At 38.5% G+C, this 15,555-nt stretch overlaps 1 protein-coding gene across 1 annotated transcript; it reads left to right on the top strand.

The window, feature by feature from the left end:
• Positions 1-11,185: 11,185 nt before the first annotated feature.
• On the top strand, positions 11,186-15,539 carry LOC115999682 (potassium transporter 26-like). The gene is made up of 6 exons (XM_031239545.1): positions 11,186-11,361; positions 12,022-12,511; positions 13,593-13,643; positions 13,739-14,052; positions 14,142-14,511; positions 14,635-15,539. Exons 1-6 carry the CDS (start codon positions 11,317-11,319, stop codon positions 15,453-15,455), a joined length of 2,091 nt encoding a protein of 696 aa, XP_031095405.1. The 5' UTR covers positions 11,186-11,316; the 3' UTR covers positions 15,456-15,539.
• The last annotated feature ends 16 nt before the right edge of the window (positions 15,540-15,555 follow it).

Genomic DNA, 15,555 nt, shown 5'->3' with positions numbered 1-15,555 from the left:
TTTTATCCCTATGACTAATTGAGCTGTCCATGCGAGCAATTCGAGTTGAATTTTGATTACTATTGTAATGGTGGCTACTAGAGTACTAGATGCTAACATATTTTTATTGTCTTGATATAGGTAGATGTAAAAACCAAGATATTTAAATGAATAGAGTATTATTATTTTAAAAAGGAGAGGTCTAGGGGGTGATGGCTTTGTGGGGAACAACAAAGTAATAAACTAATGACTAATTAATTAGTTTTAAGATTCCTAGGGAGTTGTTTCTTAATCTCACTTTCTGAGCTTTCTAAGTGGTACTTTTCAGTGAGATTTTTGTACTTAAAATAAGAACAATGATTCCCCTTCATATGGGTTTGGAATGGGAATGCTTCAATGGCAAGAAATTTCAGAATTTTTGTAGGACTCATCATATCATTCTCCCCTCTTTCATGTTTTGATCCATTAATGGCGTGACCATATTATTACTAGCGTAAACAACAAGAAATTTGTACGAGTTTAGGTTATCTACTTTGTCTTGGCAATTATGATTTATGGACATCATTTCAAGTGTTGGCCCCCCATAAAGAGTCCAATGTACTAGGCCCATCAATTTCATCGGGTCTATGGGCCTCTATGGGCCTCTATTTCCCATACTATGTGAGCCCAAAGATCCAATTCCACGCGAAATATAGTATATTCATCTGGAGTTCTACTACATGGACTCACAAATGTTACTCTATCAAATTTATTATCTGATGTGACGGGCGCTGATAGGTTATTTTTCTTCATGTGGACCCCTAAAACTATCTACATCAAAATTTCAATTGTGAGAGTAAAGAAGGCGAGTACATGCATATAGTATTATGTCTAAATAGTGGAGACTACAACTTAGGCTCTGTTTAGGAAAGCAATGAGATTGAAGTAGGTAGAGTGGTATTGAAGTAATTCAACTATTCTCATATGATTGAATTTTTTATAGTTGTGAAGCGGTTCACAACCGCTTTAGCTACTCTAGTTGTAATTTATTTGAATTGCCTTAATTAGCTTATAAAAAGCAGTTGTGGGATTGCGGTAGTTAGAGAGCTAAAGGTGAGATTGAAATAATCTAACGATTATCATCGGATCCTTACTCTTTCAATTGAAATTTTTGCACTTGAAGTGGTTCAATGTTTCAACCACTCTAGTTGTAATTCATTTGAATTGTCATCTAAAGAACAATTGTAAGATTGAGGCAATTAGAGCGTTGATGGTGAGATTGAAGTAATCCAATTGCTCCTCTACTCTTTTAGTTAAAATTTATACAGTTGAAGCGGTTTGTCGCTTCAACCACTCTAGTTGCAATTTATTCAAATGACGCTCTAAAGAACAATTGCAAGATTTAATCAGTGTTAAAATAATGACAATAAGATTATTAACCATGTCACATTTATATTATTATGTTATATTATTGTTTTAGTAATAGCTTGTATTTTCAGTCAATTGTCAGTACCTACAGTCTAGGAGAGTTTAGTGCTAACTCTCATATAGGTACTGCATCTCTGTTATTCAGTTATTGTATTGGAAAACCTACGTTCATCTGGTATCAGCTAGGGTTAGATCCTTCTCCCTACACCCTCCCTACCTGTAGCGTTATTTCCTTTTTCTTTTTTTTTTTCCCGATGACAACACCGGCCGATGAGGGTGCGATCACCCCCTCTCTCGCCGCTGCACCACCGCCACCGACACCCACAATTTCCACGGCCAACCACCACGTCTCAATTAAACTGACCGCTCGAAACTATATATACTGGCGTACGCAGATAATGCCATTTCTCCGAAGCCAAGGGCTGATCGGCTACTTGGACGGTACAGTGCCGTGTCCTTCTCCGACGATCTCTTCCGCTGTGGCGTCGTCGACTGCTGCTCCGCCACCTCCAGTCCCGAATCCGGCGTATATATCGTGGGTGCAGCAGGATCAAGCGATATTATCGCTCATCGTCTCCTCCCTAACCAGTGAGGTCATGTACCTCGCCGTCGGCAAGGAGACATCGCGTGCGGTCTGGGAATCCATTACCGTCGCGCTCGCTTCGCAATCCTGCACTAGGTGCTTGAGTCTCCTAGGTCAGTTTCAGACACTCCGGCAAGGCAATTCTACGCCGGCGGAGTATCTCGGCCAAGTGCAGATGCTTGTGGAGGCATTATCGCTGGCTGGCCGACCCCTTACACCCGACGAACAGATCTTGTACGTCCTCCGGGGATTGCGGCCGGAATTCCGAGCCATGGCGAGCACGCTTACGGCTACTGCGACGCCAATGGCCATTCCTCAATTGGCTGATCATCTCCAAGCACAGGAGTTCCTCCATGCAGAAGATTTTGGTGGTGCGGGTCCGTCGTTGCCGCAACCTTCCCCCGCAGCGTTTTACGCTGGTCGTGGCAGAACTGGATCCGGAGGCAGTGGGCGTCACTCCGGTGGTCGTGGTGGTCGTCACTGGCGTGGTCGCGGCTCGGGGGCTCCTGGCCGTGGTGGTCGAAATACGCCGCGCTGTCAAATTTGTCACTCACACGGTCATACGGCCGTCACCTGCTTCCGCCGTTATGATGAAAGGCCGGCGCAGCAAGCTAACGCGGTGTACTCCGGCGATGTGGCAAACCCGTCGGCGGTGGACTCCTGGTACCCGGACACGGGGGCAACATCCCATGCAATGCCAGATGCTAATCTGATGGATCACTCTGAGCCCGATACTGGATCTGATGTTCTGAAAGTGGGTAATGGTTCAGGTTTGGACATCACTAGTGTGGGTCGCACGGTTATTCCCTCTAAATTGCACCCTTTAAAAATGACTAATATTCTTCATGTCCCGAACTTGTCTCTTTCGTTACTCTCTGTCTATAAATTTACTAATGAAAATGATGCTTATTTTGAATTTCATAAAACTACTTTCTTGTGAAGAACTGCACAACACAGGCGGTACTTCTTAAAGGTTTCACCTCGGGCGTTCTATACCAACTGTTACTCCCTCACAGTCACAACGCCTTTCTTACCGCCCGGGCCTCATCCAAAATTTGGCATCAGCGTTTGGGTCACCCGCACAGTCAAGTCCTGCAGCGTGTTCTGAAACACTGCCCAGTTACAACTCCAAAAGTCAGTTCGTTAGATGTTTGCTCGGCCTGTCAACTTGGCAAATTGTCTCGGTTTCCACTAGATAGGGTTCAAAATAATAGTAGCAATGTATTAGATTTAATATTTACGGACATATGGGGTCCGTCACCTGTCATTTCACATTCGGGTTTTAGGTATTTTGTTCTTTTCGTAGACGACTATTCTCGGTATACCTGGTTTTATCCACTCCGTGTAAAGTCCGACATTTATAAAATCTTTACTTTATTTCGGGCGATGGTAGAACGTCGGTTTTCACGTTCTATCAAAGCCATACAGTCTGATTTAGGAGGGGAGTATCGTCGTTTACATACCATTTTTGAATCCTTAGGAATTACACATCGTCAATCATGTGCTTATACACACGAGCAAAATGGGAGGGTAGAACGTCGTAATCGCCACATTGTGGAAACTGGACTATCTTTACTAGCCCAAAGTTCAACTCCACTTAAATATTGGGACTACGCTTTCGAGTCTGCAACGTTTTTAATCAACTGTTTACCCTCTTCAGCCATAAACTTCAAAACTCCTCACTTTCAGATATATAACTCTCACCCACCTTATACCTTCTTCCGTGTCTTCGGTTGTCGTTGTTACCCTTATCTCTGTCCCTATAACCGCCACAAAATAGAATACCGTTCTGCACCTTGTGTTTTCTAGGTTACCCGGTCACCTATAGGGGATACCTTGCATGGACCTTAACACTGGTAAAGTCTATACTTGTCGCCATGTCCGCTTTGCTGAAAACATTTTTCCGTTTCAGGAAACTTTGCAGGAAAGTGTGTCTTCTGAATCTGCAGAATCACCCTGGGCAACTGCTCCGGTTCGCCCTAATGCTTCTCCTATTCCACAGCCATTACCTATGGATTCGGTCTCATCTGGGCTACAAGCTCACTCCTCTCGGACTCAGACTGATTCCTCATCGACGTCAGGGTCTCATGACACTGTTGGAAAGGGTAAACAGGTTACTACAGGAGGTCATGCTATGCGTACACGCAAAAAGACTCGGGGTACAGGGGAACAGTTTTATGCTCTGCACGCAACAACTGACCCAACCTGCTACACACAAGCGGTCAAACATACTCATTGGAGGGATGCGATGGATCAAGAATTTAATGCCTTGCTATATAACAACACATGGAAACTAGTACCTGCAACTCCGGTTATGAATATAATTGGCTGTAAATGGGTATACCGCACCAAACGCAAAGCAGATGGTACTATTGACAGATATAAAGCTCGACTTGTGGCAAAAGGCTTTAACCAGGGTGCAGGGGAGGATTTTTTTGACACTTTTAGCCCCGTGGTAAAATCAACAACAGTCAGACTGCTGTTCTCGTTAGCTATCACTCATTCATGGGTTCTCCGACAGTTAGACGTTCATAACGCCTTTTTAAATGGGCATCTCCCAGATACTGTTTATATGAAACAACCACCCGGATATGAGGACGCGCTGCACCCTGGACACGTTTGTCACCTACAGCGTTCTCTGTATGGCTTGAAGCAAGCTCCGCGTGCGTGGTTCAAACGGCTACATGACTTCCTAATTTCTGAAGGTTTTGCATCCTCCAAGACCGATGCCTCCTTATTTTACTTCACGTCAGGAGATTCTCGGGTCTATCTACTTGTCTATGTTGATGACATCATCATGATGGGTAACAATGCAGCATTGGTTGATTCTCTCTTACTCCGTCTCTCTAACATTTTTAAGATCCGGGATCTGGGCACACCAGGATTCTTTCTTGGGATAGAGACTCTGGCATTTAACGGTGGTTTTCTATTGTCACAGAAGCGGTATATGCAAGATATTCTCGTTCGGGCCGGTATGACAGACTGCAAGCCTCTAGGCACGCCCGCAGCTGTCTCTCAGTCATCTTCGCCTTCTCATGAGCCCTTCGATAATCCTACGCAGTATTGTCGTATTGTGGGTGCCTTACAGTATCTGACCATTACCCGGCCAGACTTATCGTTCTCCGTGAATCGTCTCTGTCAGTTTATGCATTCGCCCACAACAGAACACTGGGGTTTTCTCAAGCGGGTTTTGCGATATGTTAAGGGAACGCTGGACATGGGCCTTCAGGTTACTCCGTCCTCACACTCCACCTTACATGGCTACTCTGATTCTGACTGAGCTGGCTGTCCGATTGACAGAAAATCGACTAGTGGCTATGCAGTGTTCTATGGTTCTAATTTAATTTCATGGGTTTCCAGGAAGCAGCGCACTGTGGCTCGGTCATCTACTGAACCCGAGTACAAGGGCTTAGCCGATGTTGCTGCTGAAGTTACATGGGTTGTCTCTTTACTCCGAGAGTTGCGGTTACACTCCGGTCAGCCCGCTACCTTGTGGTGTGATAACTTGGGTGCTACTTACATGGCTGCTAATCCAGTTTTCCATGCCAGAACTAAACATGTTGAAGTTGATTATCACTTTGTTCGAGACAAAGTTGCTTCAGCAGAGTTCACAGTCAGCTTTGTGTCAACTCAGGATCAACTTGCCGATATCTTCACCAAACCATTGCCTGCTCAGCGCTTTCAGACTCTTCGTGCCAAGCTCAATGTCGTTTCCTCACAACCTTGTGCTTGAGGGGGCGTATTAACCATGTCACATTTATATTATTATGTTATATTATTGTTTTAGTAATAGCTTGTATTTTCAATCAATTGTCAGTACCTACAATCTAAGAGAGTTTAGTGCTAACTCTCATATAGGTACTGCATCTCTGTTTTGTATTGGAAAACCTACGTTCATCAAGATTAAAGTAGTTTATTGCTATAATCATTCAAACAACTCTCTAGAGGTTTAGTCAATTAGTTTTACTTCAATCATTGATGAAAAAAAAAAAAAAAAGTTGAATTGAACATCGTAAACTATAACAAGTCGCCGCATCATCTCAGTCTCTCCACTAACTAAACAGCACAGGCTGAAAGTGGGGAGTCAACAGGTCATTAGCAACCTATGTCTTCAGTAGAGACAAATCTTAAATTCTATTGTATTTGATTTAGTATTCAAAAAAAATTGTATTTGATTTATGTTTTTCTTTAAAAAAACTTTTTGGTTTGAAGAATATTCTTTTTTCTTTTAATTATTATTTTAATTTAAATTGTAATATTTTTGCTGCGCTGGGTGTAAAATTAATGGACCAGATTTTCAGGGACCATGCCTTGTTCCAAGATTGATATCCTTGTCAAATTTTTGCTATTTTTAGACTATTTAATTACCTTCGGGATAAGATAAATAGATGACTGTAAAAAATTTGAATCATCCTGAACAATAATGTACATGCACTTTAAAATATCTGTAAATTTTTTTTGAGTACTATTGACTCTGTTACAATGTAGTATATGTTCATGACTACTTTCTCAACCTACTGAAGTACATATATATTTGTAAATTAATATAACATATTTTACGATTTACCTTATTTATCAAGATTATGAGAAAATGGCTTATGAAAACCTTCAAGAATCAGAATTAGAATGCAATTCTTTTAATAATGAGCATATGTATTCAGGAGTCATATGGATAATAAAGCCCAATAAAAAAATGAAGGGCATCATTCGACTTAAAGCCCTCCAATACAAACAGTCCAATAGACTAAGCCCATATTTCATAGGCTCAACGATTTGAATTGTTAGCATTCAGTATATAGTCCATAGAATAATTTGCCTCATAGGCCGCAACGCCGCATAGAATATTCACCTTACGAATTTGTCTTCTATTGGTAGTAATGCTAATTATACCAAATACCTTGTTGACCCTGTTGCATGTAATATCTGTTCATATATACTTTCTCAACGTACTGAAGCCCAACAAGTCAATATTGCACCCACTGAGGCTTAAACTCATGACCTCCCATTTGAGAGAGTCACTTCATGCCGATTGACGGTTTGACCACAAAATCTTTGGCAGGTTGGCATAATTTGTTGAGAACAAAATTGAACATATATTCGAGAACGGTAACTTTGTTTAACCAACAAATAGCAAGTTGACCAAGAAGGTTAGGCAAATTTGCTGTCCTATGATTTATGAAAGGAAAATGTTGGGAATTTGCCCTAAAAACTTTTTGTTTTTCCAACATTGGGTTGATGATCTTGACATCTCAATTAATGGGTGTGGACTTTTGGGATATGGGGTTAGTAAATGGTGTTTGAAATGTATTGTTGCAATGGTGAGTATTCTTTTAATAATAAAAATATTTTTTTAAAAAATATTTATAATTTTTATTTTTAATATAATTTAAAAAAATTGTGACTTTCACATAGACTATACACGTAATTAATGAGTTGTTTTTTGTTGACAACAGATTCTATTGCTTCTATAATTTTATTTGCATTAGCTATTAAAGTTTAATTGAGTGTGACTTGGGTAAAGTTACATGGCATATTAGATATCGCAAAATTTCGCTTCAATTGGGAGCCTACTCCAAAAAAAAAAAAAAATGAGTAAGAAAAGAGAAGGAAGGATGAAAAAATAATTAAGAAGAGTTTATTTGGACAAAATAGAGGGGAAAAGAGGAATTAATTATGGCTTTGGTAGTATAGCATATATAGTAGTATAGGATAGGATAGGATGTTTATAAGTAGGAATTAACATCCTATTTATTGTTATAATAAGAAATTCTAGATGCTCCCTCAATACAGGGTAAGTGAACAGTGTGGTAATTATTTTAACAGATAGCTTAATTATTTCAAGGGTTTTTTGGTCATAATTATTTGATGTACTGCTATTTCAATACTTCAATTCACACCTATAATTGGTTCTAAAGTACTTGGTCTAGAAGGACTGATTAAGTGGGTGAAACATGATTTTCATACTAAAATGTCATAAATTTAATTATTTAAAGCAACATACGATCCATAAATATTGAATTTTTTTTTTTGTGTAACCCAGGGTCTCCACCGTCGAACATAGTTCGTATTGGATAAAACAGCTGGCCTAGAGATTTAAAGTTGATTAAGGATGAATGAGTCCCTTCTACTCAACCACACGCTCCAGGTTCATAAATATTGAATTGATGGTATGTGAGTACTATCTACTTTGAAATGTGACTATTCATGAAATATACACAGTTTTCTTACCTTCATTCACTGTCCAAGAAAGGGCTATACATATAGCCCATGCTCACACACAAAATAGCCACTTCATCCCCTTCCAGTCAATGTCCAATAAAGAGCTATACATATAGCTCATGCCCACACACAAACACAGCCCCTACCTCCCGGCCTGTTGAATTGGAATTCTCTCCAACCAAACAATGTAGTTTATTCTTTTATAAAATTACATACAAACAAAACACTCTATTATAGGTGGGAGAACTGAGAAGAGAATTAGGATGCATGCAAAAATTTATGTGCTTTAATTAGACTATATATAATATAGATCAAGATTTAGATTTCAACGTGTTTAATGTCTCTTTAAGATCAGAACATGTTTAATTTACAAAATAAATACTTTTTTGAATTGATTGGTTTTTTAACCACGAAGCACAAATAGTCAATATCGTATTCACTGAAACTTGATCTCATGACCTCCCATTTAAAAAAGTCATTACATGCACTTGATTACAAGTTCGTTCACCGTTTTTATTTGATTATTATTCACAAAATTAAAGTTTTTTTTTTTGAGAATTTAAAGTTTTCTTTTTTAACACGTGGAAAAAAAAACGATATTATAAGTTACAACCCCGATATTTTAGGTGAAGCCTCGACGTTATTCATCATCCTTTTCTGTTTAAGTTCATTTATTGCTGTGTACTGATTTTAAAATAATTACTTGAATTTTTAGTTTGAAAATAATCTCCCACTATAAAATCAATAATTTCACCCCATGAGGCATGATTATGCTGCGTGCTTTAAGATTCATATTTTTTTTTTTCATGAAATTCTAAACTTGGCTCTTATTTATTTTTAAATTCAACTTTAATTCTTATTAATCATTCTCGCTAAATCTTCAATTTCTTATATATATATATGCCTATATATATATGTAGAAGGACTAGTTTCTGCCGGAAACCAGTCCACCAGAAGCTACATGTCAGAAAATTGTTGAAGTCAAGTCCGGAAAATGACTTTTGGAAAAAAAGTCCGTGTCTGAAGTCATTTTCCAGGAAAATGGCCTCATTTTTTTTGTCAACGGAAGTTGTTTTTCATTGACCACATTTTTCAGGCATTGCCAAATACCAAAAACCTGAAAAATAATTTCCCGAAAATGAAAATCATTTTTCAGACTACCAATCACACCCTAATTCAGATTCAGTTTGGGACATCCCACCTATAGTTGATTGACAAGTTCTTGAGACAAGTATAGTGTGGCATAAAGTATTAGGAAAGACATGGTAAAAGCATTGGCAAGTTCTTGAGACAATTCAAGTCACTCAACTCAAACCCACCATCACCAAATAGCTTTAGTTTTCTCAACACAGCATAGATTATATATTCCTATCTTTAATGCCACGCACTGCCTGCAAATTTGCTACGGATTCACTCAAACACCACAAACTTGATCATTAGCATATATTCCCCATGCTTGAAGCCTTCAACAAACAGGTGACGATGGAAGAAAGACGCAATAGCTATACCATAAATCAGGGTCTACTTTACAAGGTGGATTTGTGTCTATTTACATATTGAATGACAACTTACATACTGATACTCACAATTTGAATTGTGAACATTCATCAGTATATAACTTGTAAACATTCAGTATGTAAATTATGTATTTTGAACTCGGGTCACCTTGAGGGTCTACAGAATAATTTGTCAGAAAGAGGATGGGGGGCCTGGCCCAAAGAATATGATATGCATCCATTAGTTGAAATGAAACGGGAAAGTTTAAAATTAATTCTTTAATCGTGGTTTTGGTTTGCTTCCTCAAAGTAGGGGAATATTCCATTAACCAGCAAGATGATATTTGGATAGTTTCTGGAAAATTATTGTTGACAAAAATTGAAACAGAGAAACTTTTATTTTACTTTATAAAAGAGGAATTGGCAAAATTTTAAATATATTAATTAATTTTGTGTTATATGACAAATGCTAATGCATCGATTTATTGCGGTTGTTATGTCATGGACCTGGGTCCACCTTGCAAAGTGGACTCAGGTTCATGTTCACAATCTTACTACTCTATGTTAACAATTTTAGAATTTTATGTTTACAGTTTTTGAACTCAAATGTTCACAATTTTTTTAATTCTATATTCATAATTTTTGAACTCTATCTTCACAATTAGAAAACTATATATTCACAATTTCAAAGCTCTATGTTAACAATTTTATAACTTTATATTCAATAGTATAACACAATTTTTGAATCTATATAACAAAATTGTGACTATAGAGTTCAAAATTTATAAATATTGAGTAATACAATTTTGTATATTGAGATTTAAAATTGTGAATATAAAGTTCTAAAATTGTGGACTTAGAGTTCTAAAATTGTAAACATGGACTTGAGTCCACCTTTCAAGGTAGACCCGGGTCCATAGCATAATTTGCTGATTTATTATATGTGCCCGATACAATTATGTATTTTACATTTTTACACACGATTCACTAAGTATATTAAAATCATTGTCAACAATACCATGTACAATCATGTATGATGTATGCATATATATGATGGTAATCATGTTATCAGACTATCGGGTATCATTTGTACCCTAAGAAAATTTTACTTTTGTGTAATAGTTCTCGAATCACATAAGATAGAGAAGTAAACTATATTAGAAAGATTTTGCGTGATGGGTTTGATCGATAAGGTAGGTGTCGACAAGAATCAAACTTGTAATCTTTTACGAGAACTATGATTCATCTACTGGATCACCCTTTCGAGTCAAAGCGATGGAGTTTTTGGAGGTGGATAGATTGGCGGTGATTAATATGATTTTTCTATCAACTGTTGGGTCACATTAGTTAAGTGCTGGTGTCAAATGATTTTGTTCGTACCCCAAATGCCAAATCACAGTCTCAACAAGTGGTATTATTCTGTTGGCTATTTAATCTCATTTCTTCTTGGCTTATGTTATACATCTCCGTCTAAACATTCTTATGTAAAAGGTGGTCGGAATGGAAGTCTCCAAACCCTTTTCTCCTGTGTCTGATAAGAATGACCCTGAGAATGGCCGCCGGTTCAGTGGTCGGCGTTGCTTCTCCGACAGTCAGTTGGTCTTTCCGGCGGCGACCCCTACCGGAGATACTATGATTAGTTTCTATCAACCGTACAGGTCTCATCATCAGCTCAAGGTACCTTCTTGGCTTCTTTTCTTTTCCTTGTGTAGAAGGATAAGCAACAAAAAGAGTAGTGATAGTTAAGATCAAGGAAAAGGACATGTACATATGTAGAACATTTCCAAGGAAAAGGACTTATAAGAACATTTTCCTAGGAAATCTTTGCCCTATTATGGGACTAGTCTGTTTCCAGCGTATAAACAACAGTTCTAACCGAGAGTCAAATTTGGAACATTATAGTTACTAAACTGATTGCTTGACCAGTGCTTGTGATCAGTGTCCTGGACAACCTTAAATTATCTTTCTTTGTTCCCAAAAGATTAAATCCCCAATTCTAAGGATCCACATGCCAGCCTTAACTTATCTTTCTTGGCTTCCAAAAGGTTAAATTCTCAACCCTAAGAACTCACACGTCTCGACCTGACAAAGCATTTGGAAGGATATAAATCATATTAGCTAATTCAACTGAACACAAAGGCTAAATCTTTGTTTATTGAGGTTGCCCCACATTGACGCTAGTAAGACTCAATCCTGGTCTTTTGTTCCCAAACTTCACCCCGGTGACCAGTTAAGCTGCCCATGGGGACAACCTTAACCTATCTTGTTTTGAACGTAGGAAGTGTATGTAGTTTAAGAACTTGGAAATTTCCCCAACCTTTGTTTGACAACTTGCAGGCAGGAATATCCTATTCCTATCCACCCATGGAGACGCTACTCCTGGCCTACCAATCCCTCGGAGTCGTGTACGGCGACCTCGGCACCTCCCCGGTGAACGTTTTCTCAGCCACCCAACTCACCAATCTCAGCGAAGACGATCTGATAGGCACACTAAGCCTCATCTTCTGGGCCCTAACCATACTAGTCTTGATTAAATACACCTTCATCGTTATCCATGCAGACGATCATGGCGAGGGCGGCACTTTCGCCCTGTATTCGCAGCTCTGTCAGCACATAAACATTCGGAGCAAGCTCGCCATACAGAGCTGCATGAAGGGCGAACCAGACGACGGCCCAGTGTATTATGGCGGATCAGGAGGGCAGCTGAGGGCTAAGGCTAAGAAGTTTATTGAGAACAGCCCGGGAGCTCAGAATTTTCTTACTTTTATTGTGCTGCTGGGGACTTGCATGGTGATTGGTGATGGAACTCTCACGCCGGCCACTTGTGGTAAAACATCACATCATGCACTTATTGCACTCTCTATATCTTGTCAAATTCTATATGGTTACAAATTTCATTTTTATTTAGATATGCATAAATGTTAATTATATTGAGAAAAACAACACTTTTGGCCCTTGAATTAGTTCACTTTTGAAAATCTGGTCAGATTTAAACAAATTCAGTCTCTTGTCCTAGATTTATAGATGGCATGTCACTTTTAGTCCCTTTTTTTTAGAATATCTACTTTTAGTCCTAGTATTATTGTTGTATGACTATTTTGGTCCTCTATTAACAAAACGGTTTAAATTTAGTTAAATACAAGGGTATTTCGGTCTTCAATTATGATTTTTTTTCATAAAAAGAATATAGCGAATCAAACTACTTTGTATTTTAAAAAAAAATCGAAATGTTCTTGTATTTAACGGCATTTCAACGATTTTGTTAACGAGTGACCAAAAATGGTCACGCAACAATAATATATACTAAGACCAAATGATGTTGTTCTGATAGAAAGTGATCAAAAGTGTACTACCAACTATAAATCTATGACCTAAAATGGAATTAACTCTTAAAGTTTCATTTTCTCCATGTGAACATCATTTTTAATAATGAATATTGATTTGATAAAAATAATCTCATATGTTAATGAAGTTTGACAATTATATAACATTATGAACTAAAAGTGTTACATTATGAACAATTAAGGAGCTAAATTTGTTTAAATTAACTTACAAGAACCAAATTTCAAAAAGTGAAACAATTTAGGGGCTAAAAACATTATTTTTCTTTCTTTTTAAGAAAAATATTCTTGTAACTTTTTTTTTTTTAATTACGAAAACATTCTTAAAAAACTATATCTAGTTTTTGTAAATTTTTTGAAAAGGAAGGTGTTCGCATTAGTTTTTGTAAGTTTCCAAGGAAAAAACTTCCTAGGACGCCGCCTTTTGAGGGTTTCTGTGCACATAGCTGATCAACTTCGGCCAAACAATCTTGGCCTCCTAGATAGATAACTACTTGAGTTTGCTAACTTTGAATATTATAATTTTTGGTCAAGTAAGCAAATAATGTAGCTTTCTTCTTCTTTTAGTTATTTCAGCCCTTCAGGGAATTCAATCTGTCTCCCCAAAGATAACTCAAGGTAAGTTTTTTTCTAGTAAAACTCATAGGGATCTATCTAGCTTGGCTTAGTGTTTTTTTTTACTGTGGTTGATCCTAGTCTTTCCCTCTCTGCAGATCATGTTGTGTTCATGTCTGCGGTTCTTCTAATCGTCCTCTTTGCTTTCCAGCATTGCGGAACCAATAAAGTTAGCTTCGCCTTCTCCCCAATAATGCTATTGTGGTTTGCCACTAATACATCTATTGGCATCTACAATATCATAAAGTACCATCCATCCATTCTCAGAGCCATCTCTCCTCACTATATGGTGAAATTCTTTATAAGAAACCACAAGACCGCGTGGGATCTTCTTGGCGCTGTGTTCCTGGGCATAACAGGAGCAGAGGCCATGTTTGCAGACTTAGGTCATTTCAACAAAAGGGCAATTCAGGTAAGAAGTAAAGAAGATGAATCTAAACTAAGTATACTATACTAAACATATCTAAGGTTGTTAACGGGTTCTAATTGATGATGCTGCAGTTGGGTTTTTGTTTCGTTGTCTACCCATCGCTCGTTATCACCTATGCTGGGGAAACGGCTTACTTAGTCAGGTACCCGGAGAAGATCACAAACGCCTATTACAGCTCTATCCCGAAGGCTGTATACTGGCCAATGTTTGGAATCTCTACCCTAGCTGCCATAGTTGCAAGCCAATCTATGATATCGGCTTGTTTTTCCATCGTGAAACAATCCCTGTCTCTCGAGTGTTTCCCGAGGGTGAAGATTGTCCACACTTCTTCCAAGCACGAAGGGCAGGTCTACTGTCCAGAAATAAACTACACCCTAATGGTTCTCTGTGTTGGTCTAGTTATCGGCTTCAAGGGCGGTGTTGAACTGGCAAATGCTTATGGTAAGTACTAAGTATAGAAATGGCACCCGAGGGTTTCACACTTTCACTAGATCTGTGGTTAGGATTCAACACTCTTTTTTTTCCCTTCAGTCTACATTGCTAACTGCTAACTTAAACCTACAGGTGTGGTTGTGATATGGGTAATGATTATAACTACTTTCTTGACAGCCCTAGTCATGTTGCTCATCTGGAACACAAATATTCTTCTAATTCTAGGGTTTTTCTTGCCCTACATACTGATTGAAGGCTTCTTTATGACCTCCCTGCTACGTAAAATACCACAAGGGGGGTGGGTACCATTTGCAATCTCTGTTATCCTATTTGCAGTCATGATCTCTTGGACCTATGGGAGCAGTAAGAAGAAAGAGTATGAAGCTGAAAGGAAGATGGCCCTAACAGAGTTAGATGAAATGTTATCAGTCAGTTACATGTATAGAACACCGGGAACTTGTTTCTTCTTTACTGATCTTGTCAACGGGATTCCACCCATTGTACGACACTACATTCAGCACACGGGCTCTATTCAAGAAATCATGGTGATTGTCACGGTTAGGACTGTTCCTATCAAAACCGTGCCCCCTGAGGAACGTTTCAGTGTACAGAAGCTAGGAGTGAAGGGGGCGTACAGATGTTTGGTTCAGTTTGGGTACAAGGATTCTCAGAATGTTGGGGGAGAAGAATGTGTTAGTTCAATGATTGCAAGGCTCCAGGAGGCAGCTGAATCGAGTGGCGAAAAACAAAAAATAAGTTCAGCCACACAGAGAGGGGTCATTTTTGTGGTAGGCAGAACCATTCTAAAAGCAAATGGGCAGAATGGCAGGTTTTCTAGGTTTACGATAAACTATTTGTACAGGTTTCTTCAAAAGAACTGTAGAGGGGCCATTTCAACAGCTGAATTCCCGCTCGACAAAACATTGCAGGTAGGAATGCTTTATGAAATCTGACAGGATTTCTAAATGTAAAACGCCTAAACTTCTTGTAAACAAGACCATAAAGCTCCCTAAATATTCCCACTAAAAGATTTCTATTTTGCTTAAGAAAAGA

This window comes from Ipomoea triloba, chromosome 12 (genome assembly GCF_003576645.1).
Source record: "Ipomoea triloba cultivar NCNSP0323 chromosome 12, ASM357664v1".
NCBI lineage: Eukaryota > Viridiplantae > Streptophyta > Magnoliopsida > Solanales > Convolvulaceae > Ipomoea > Ipomoea triloba.
This window is presented reverse-complemented; position numbering and strand designations above follow the sequence as displayed.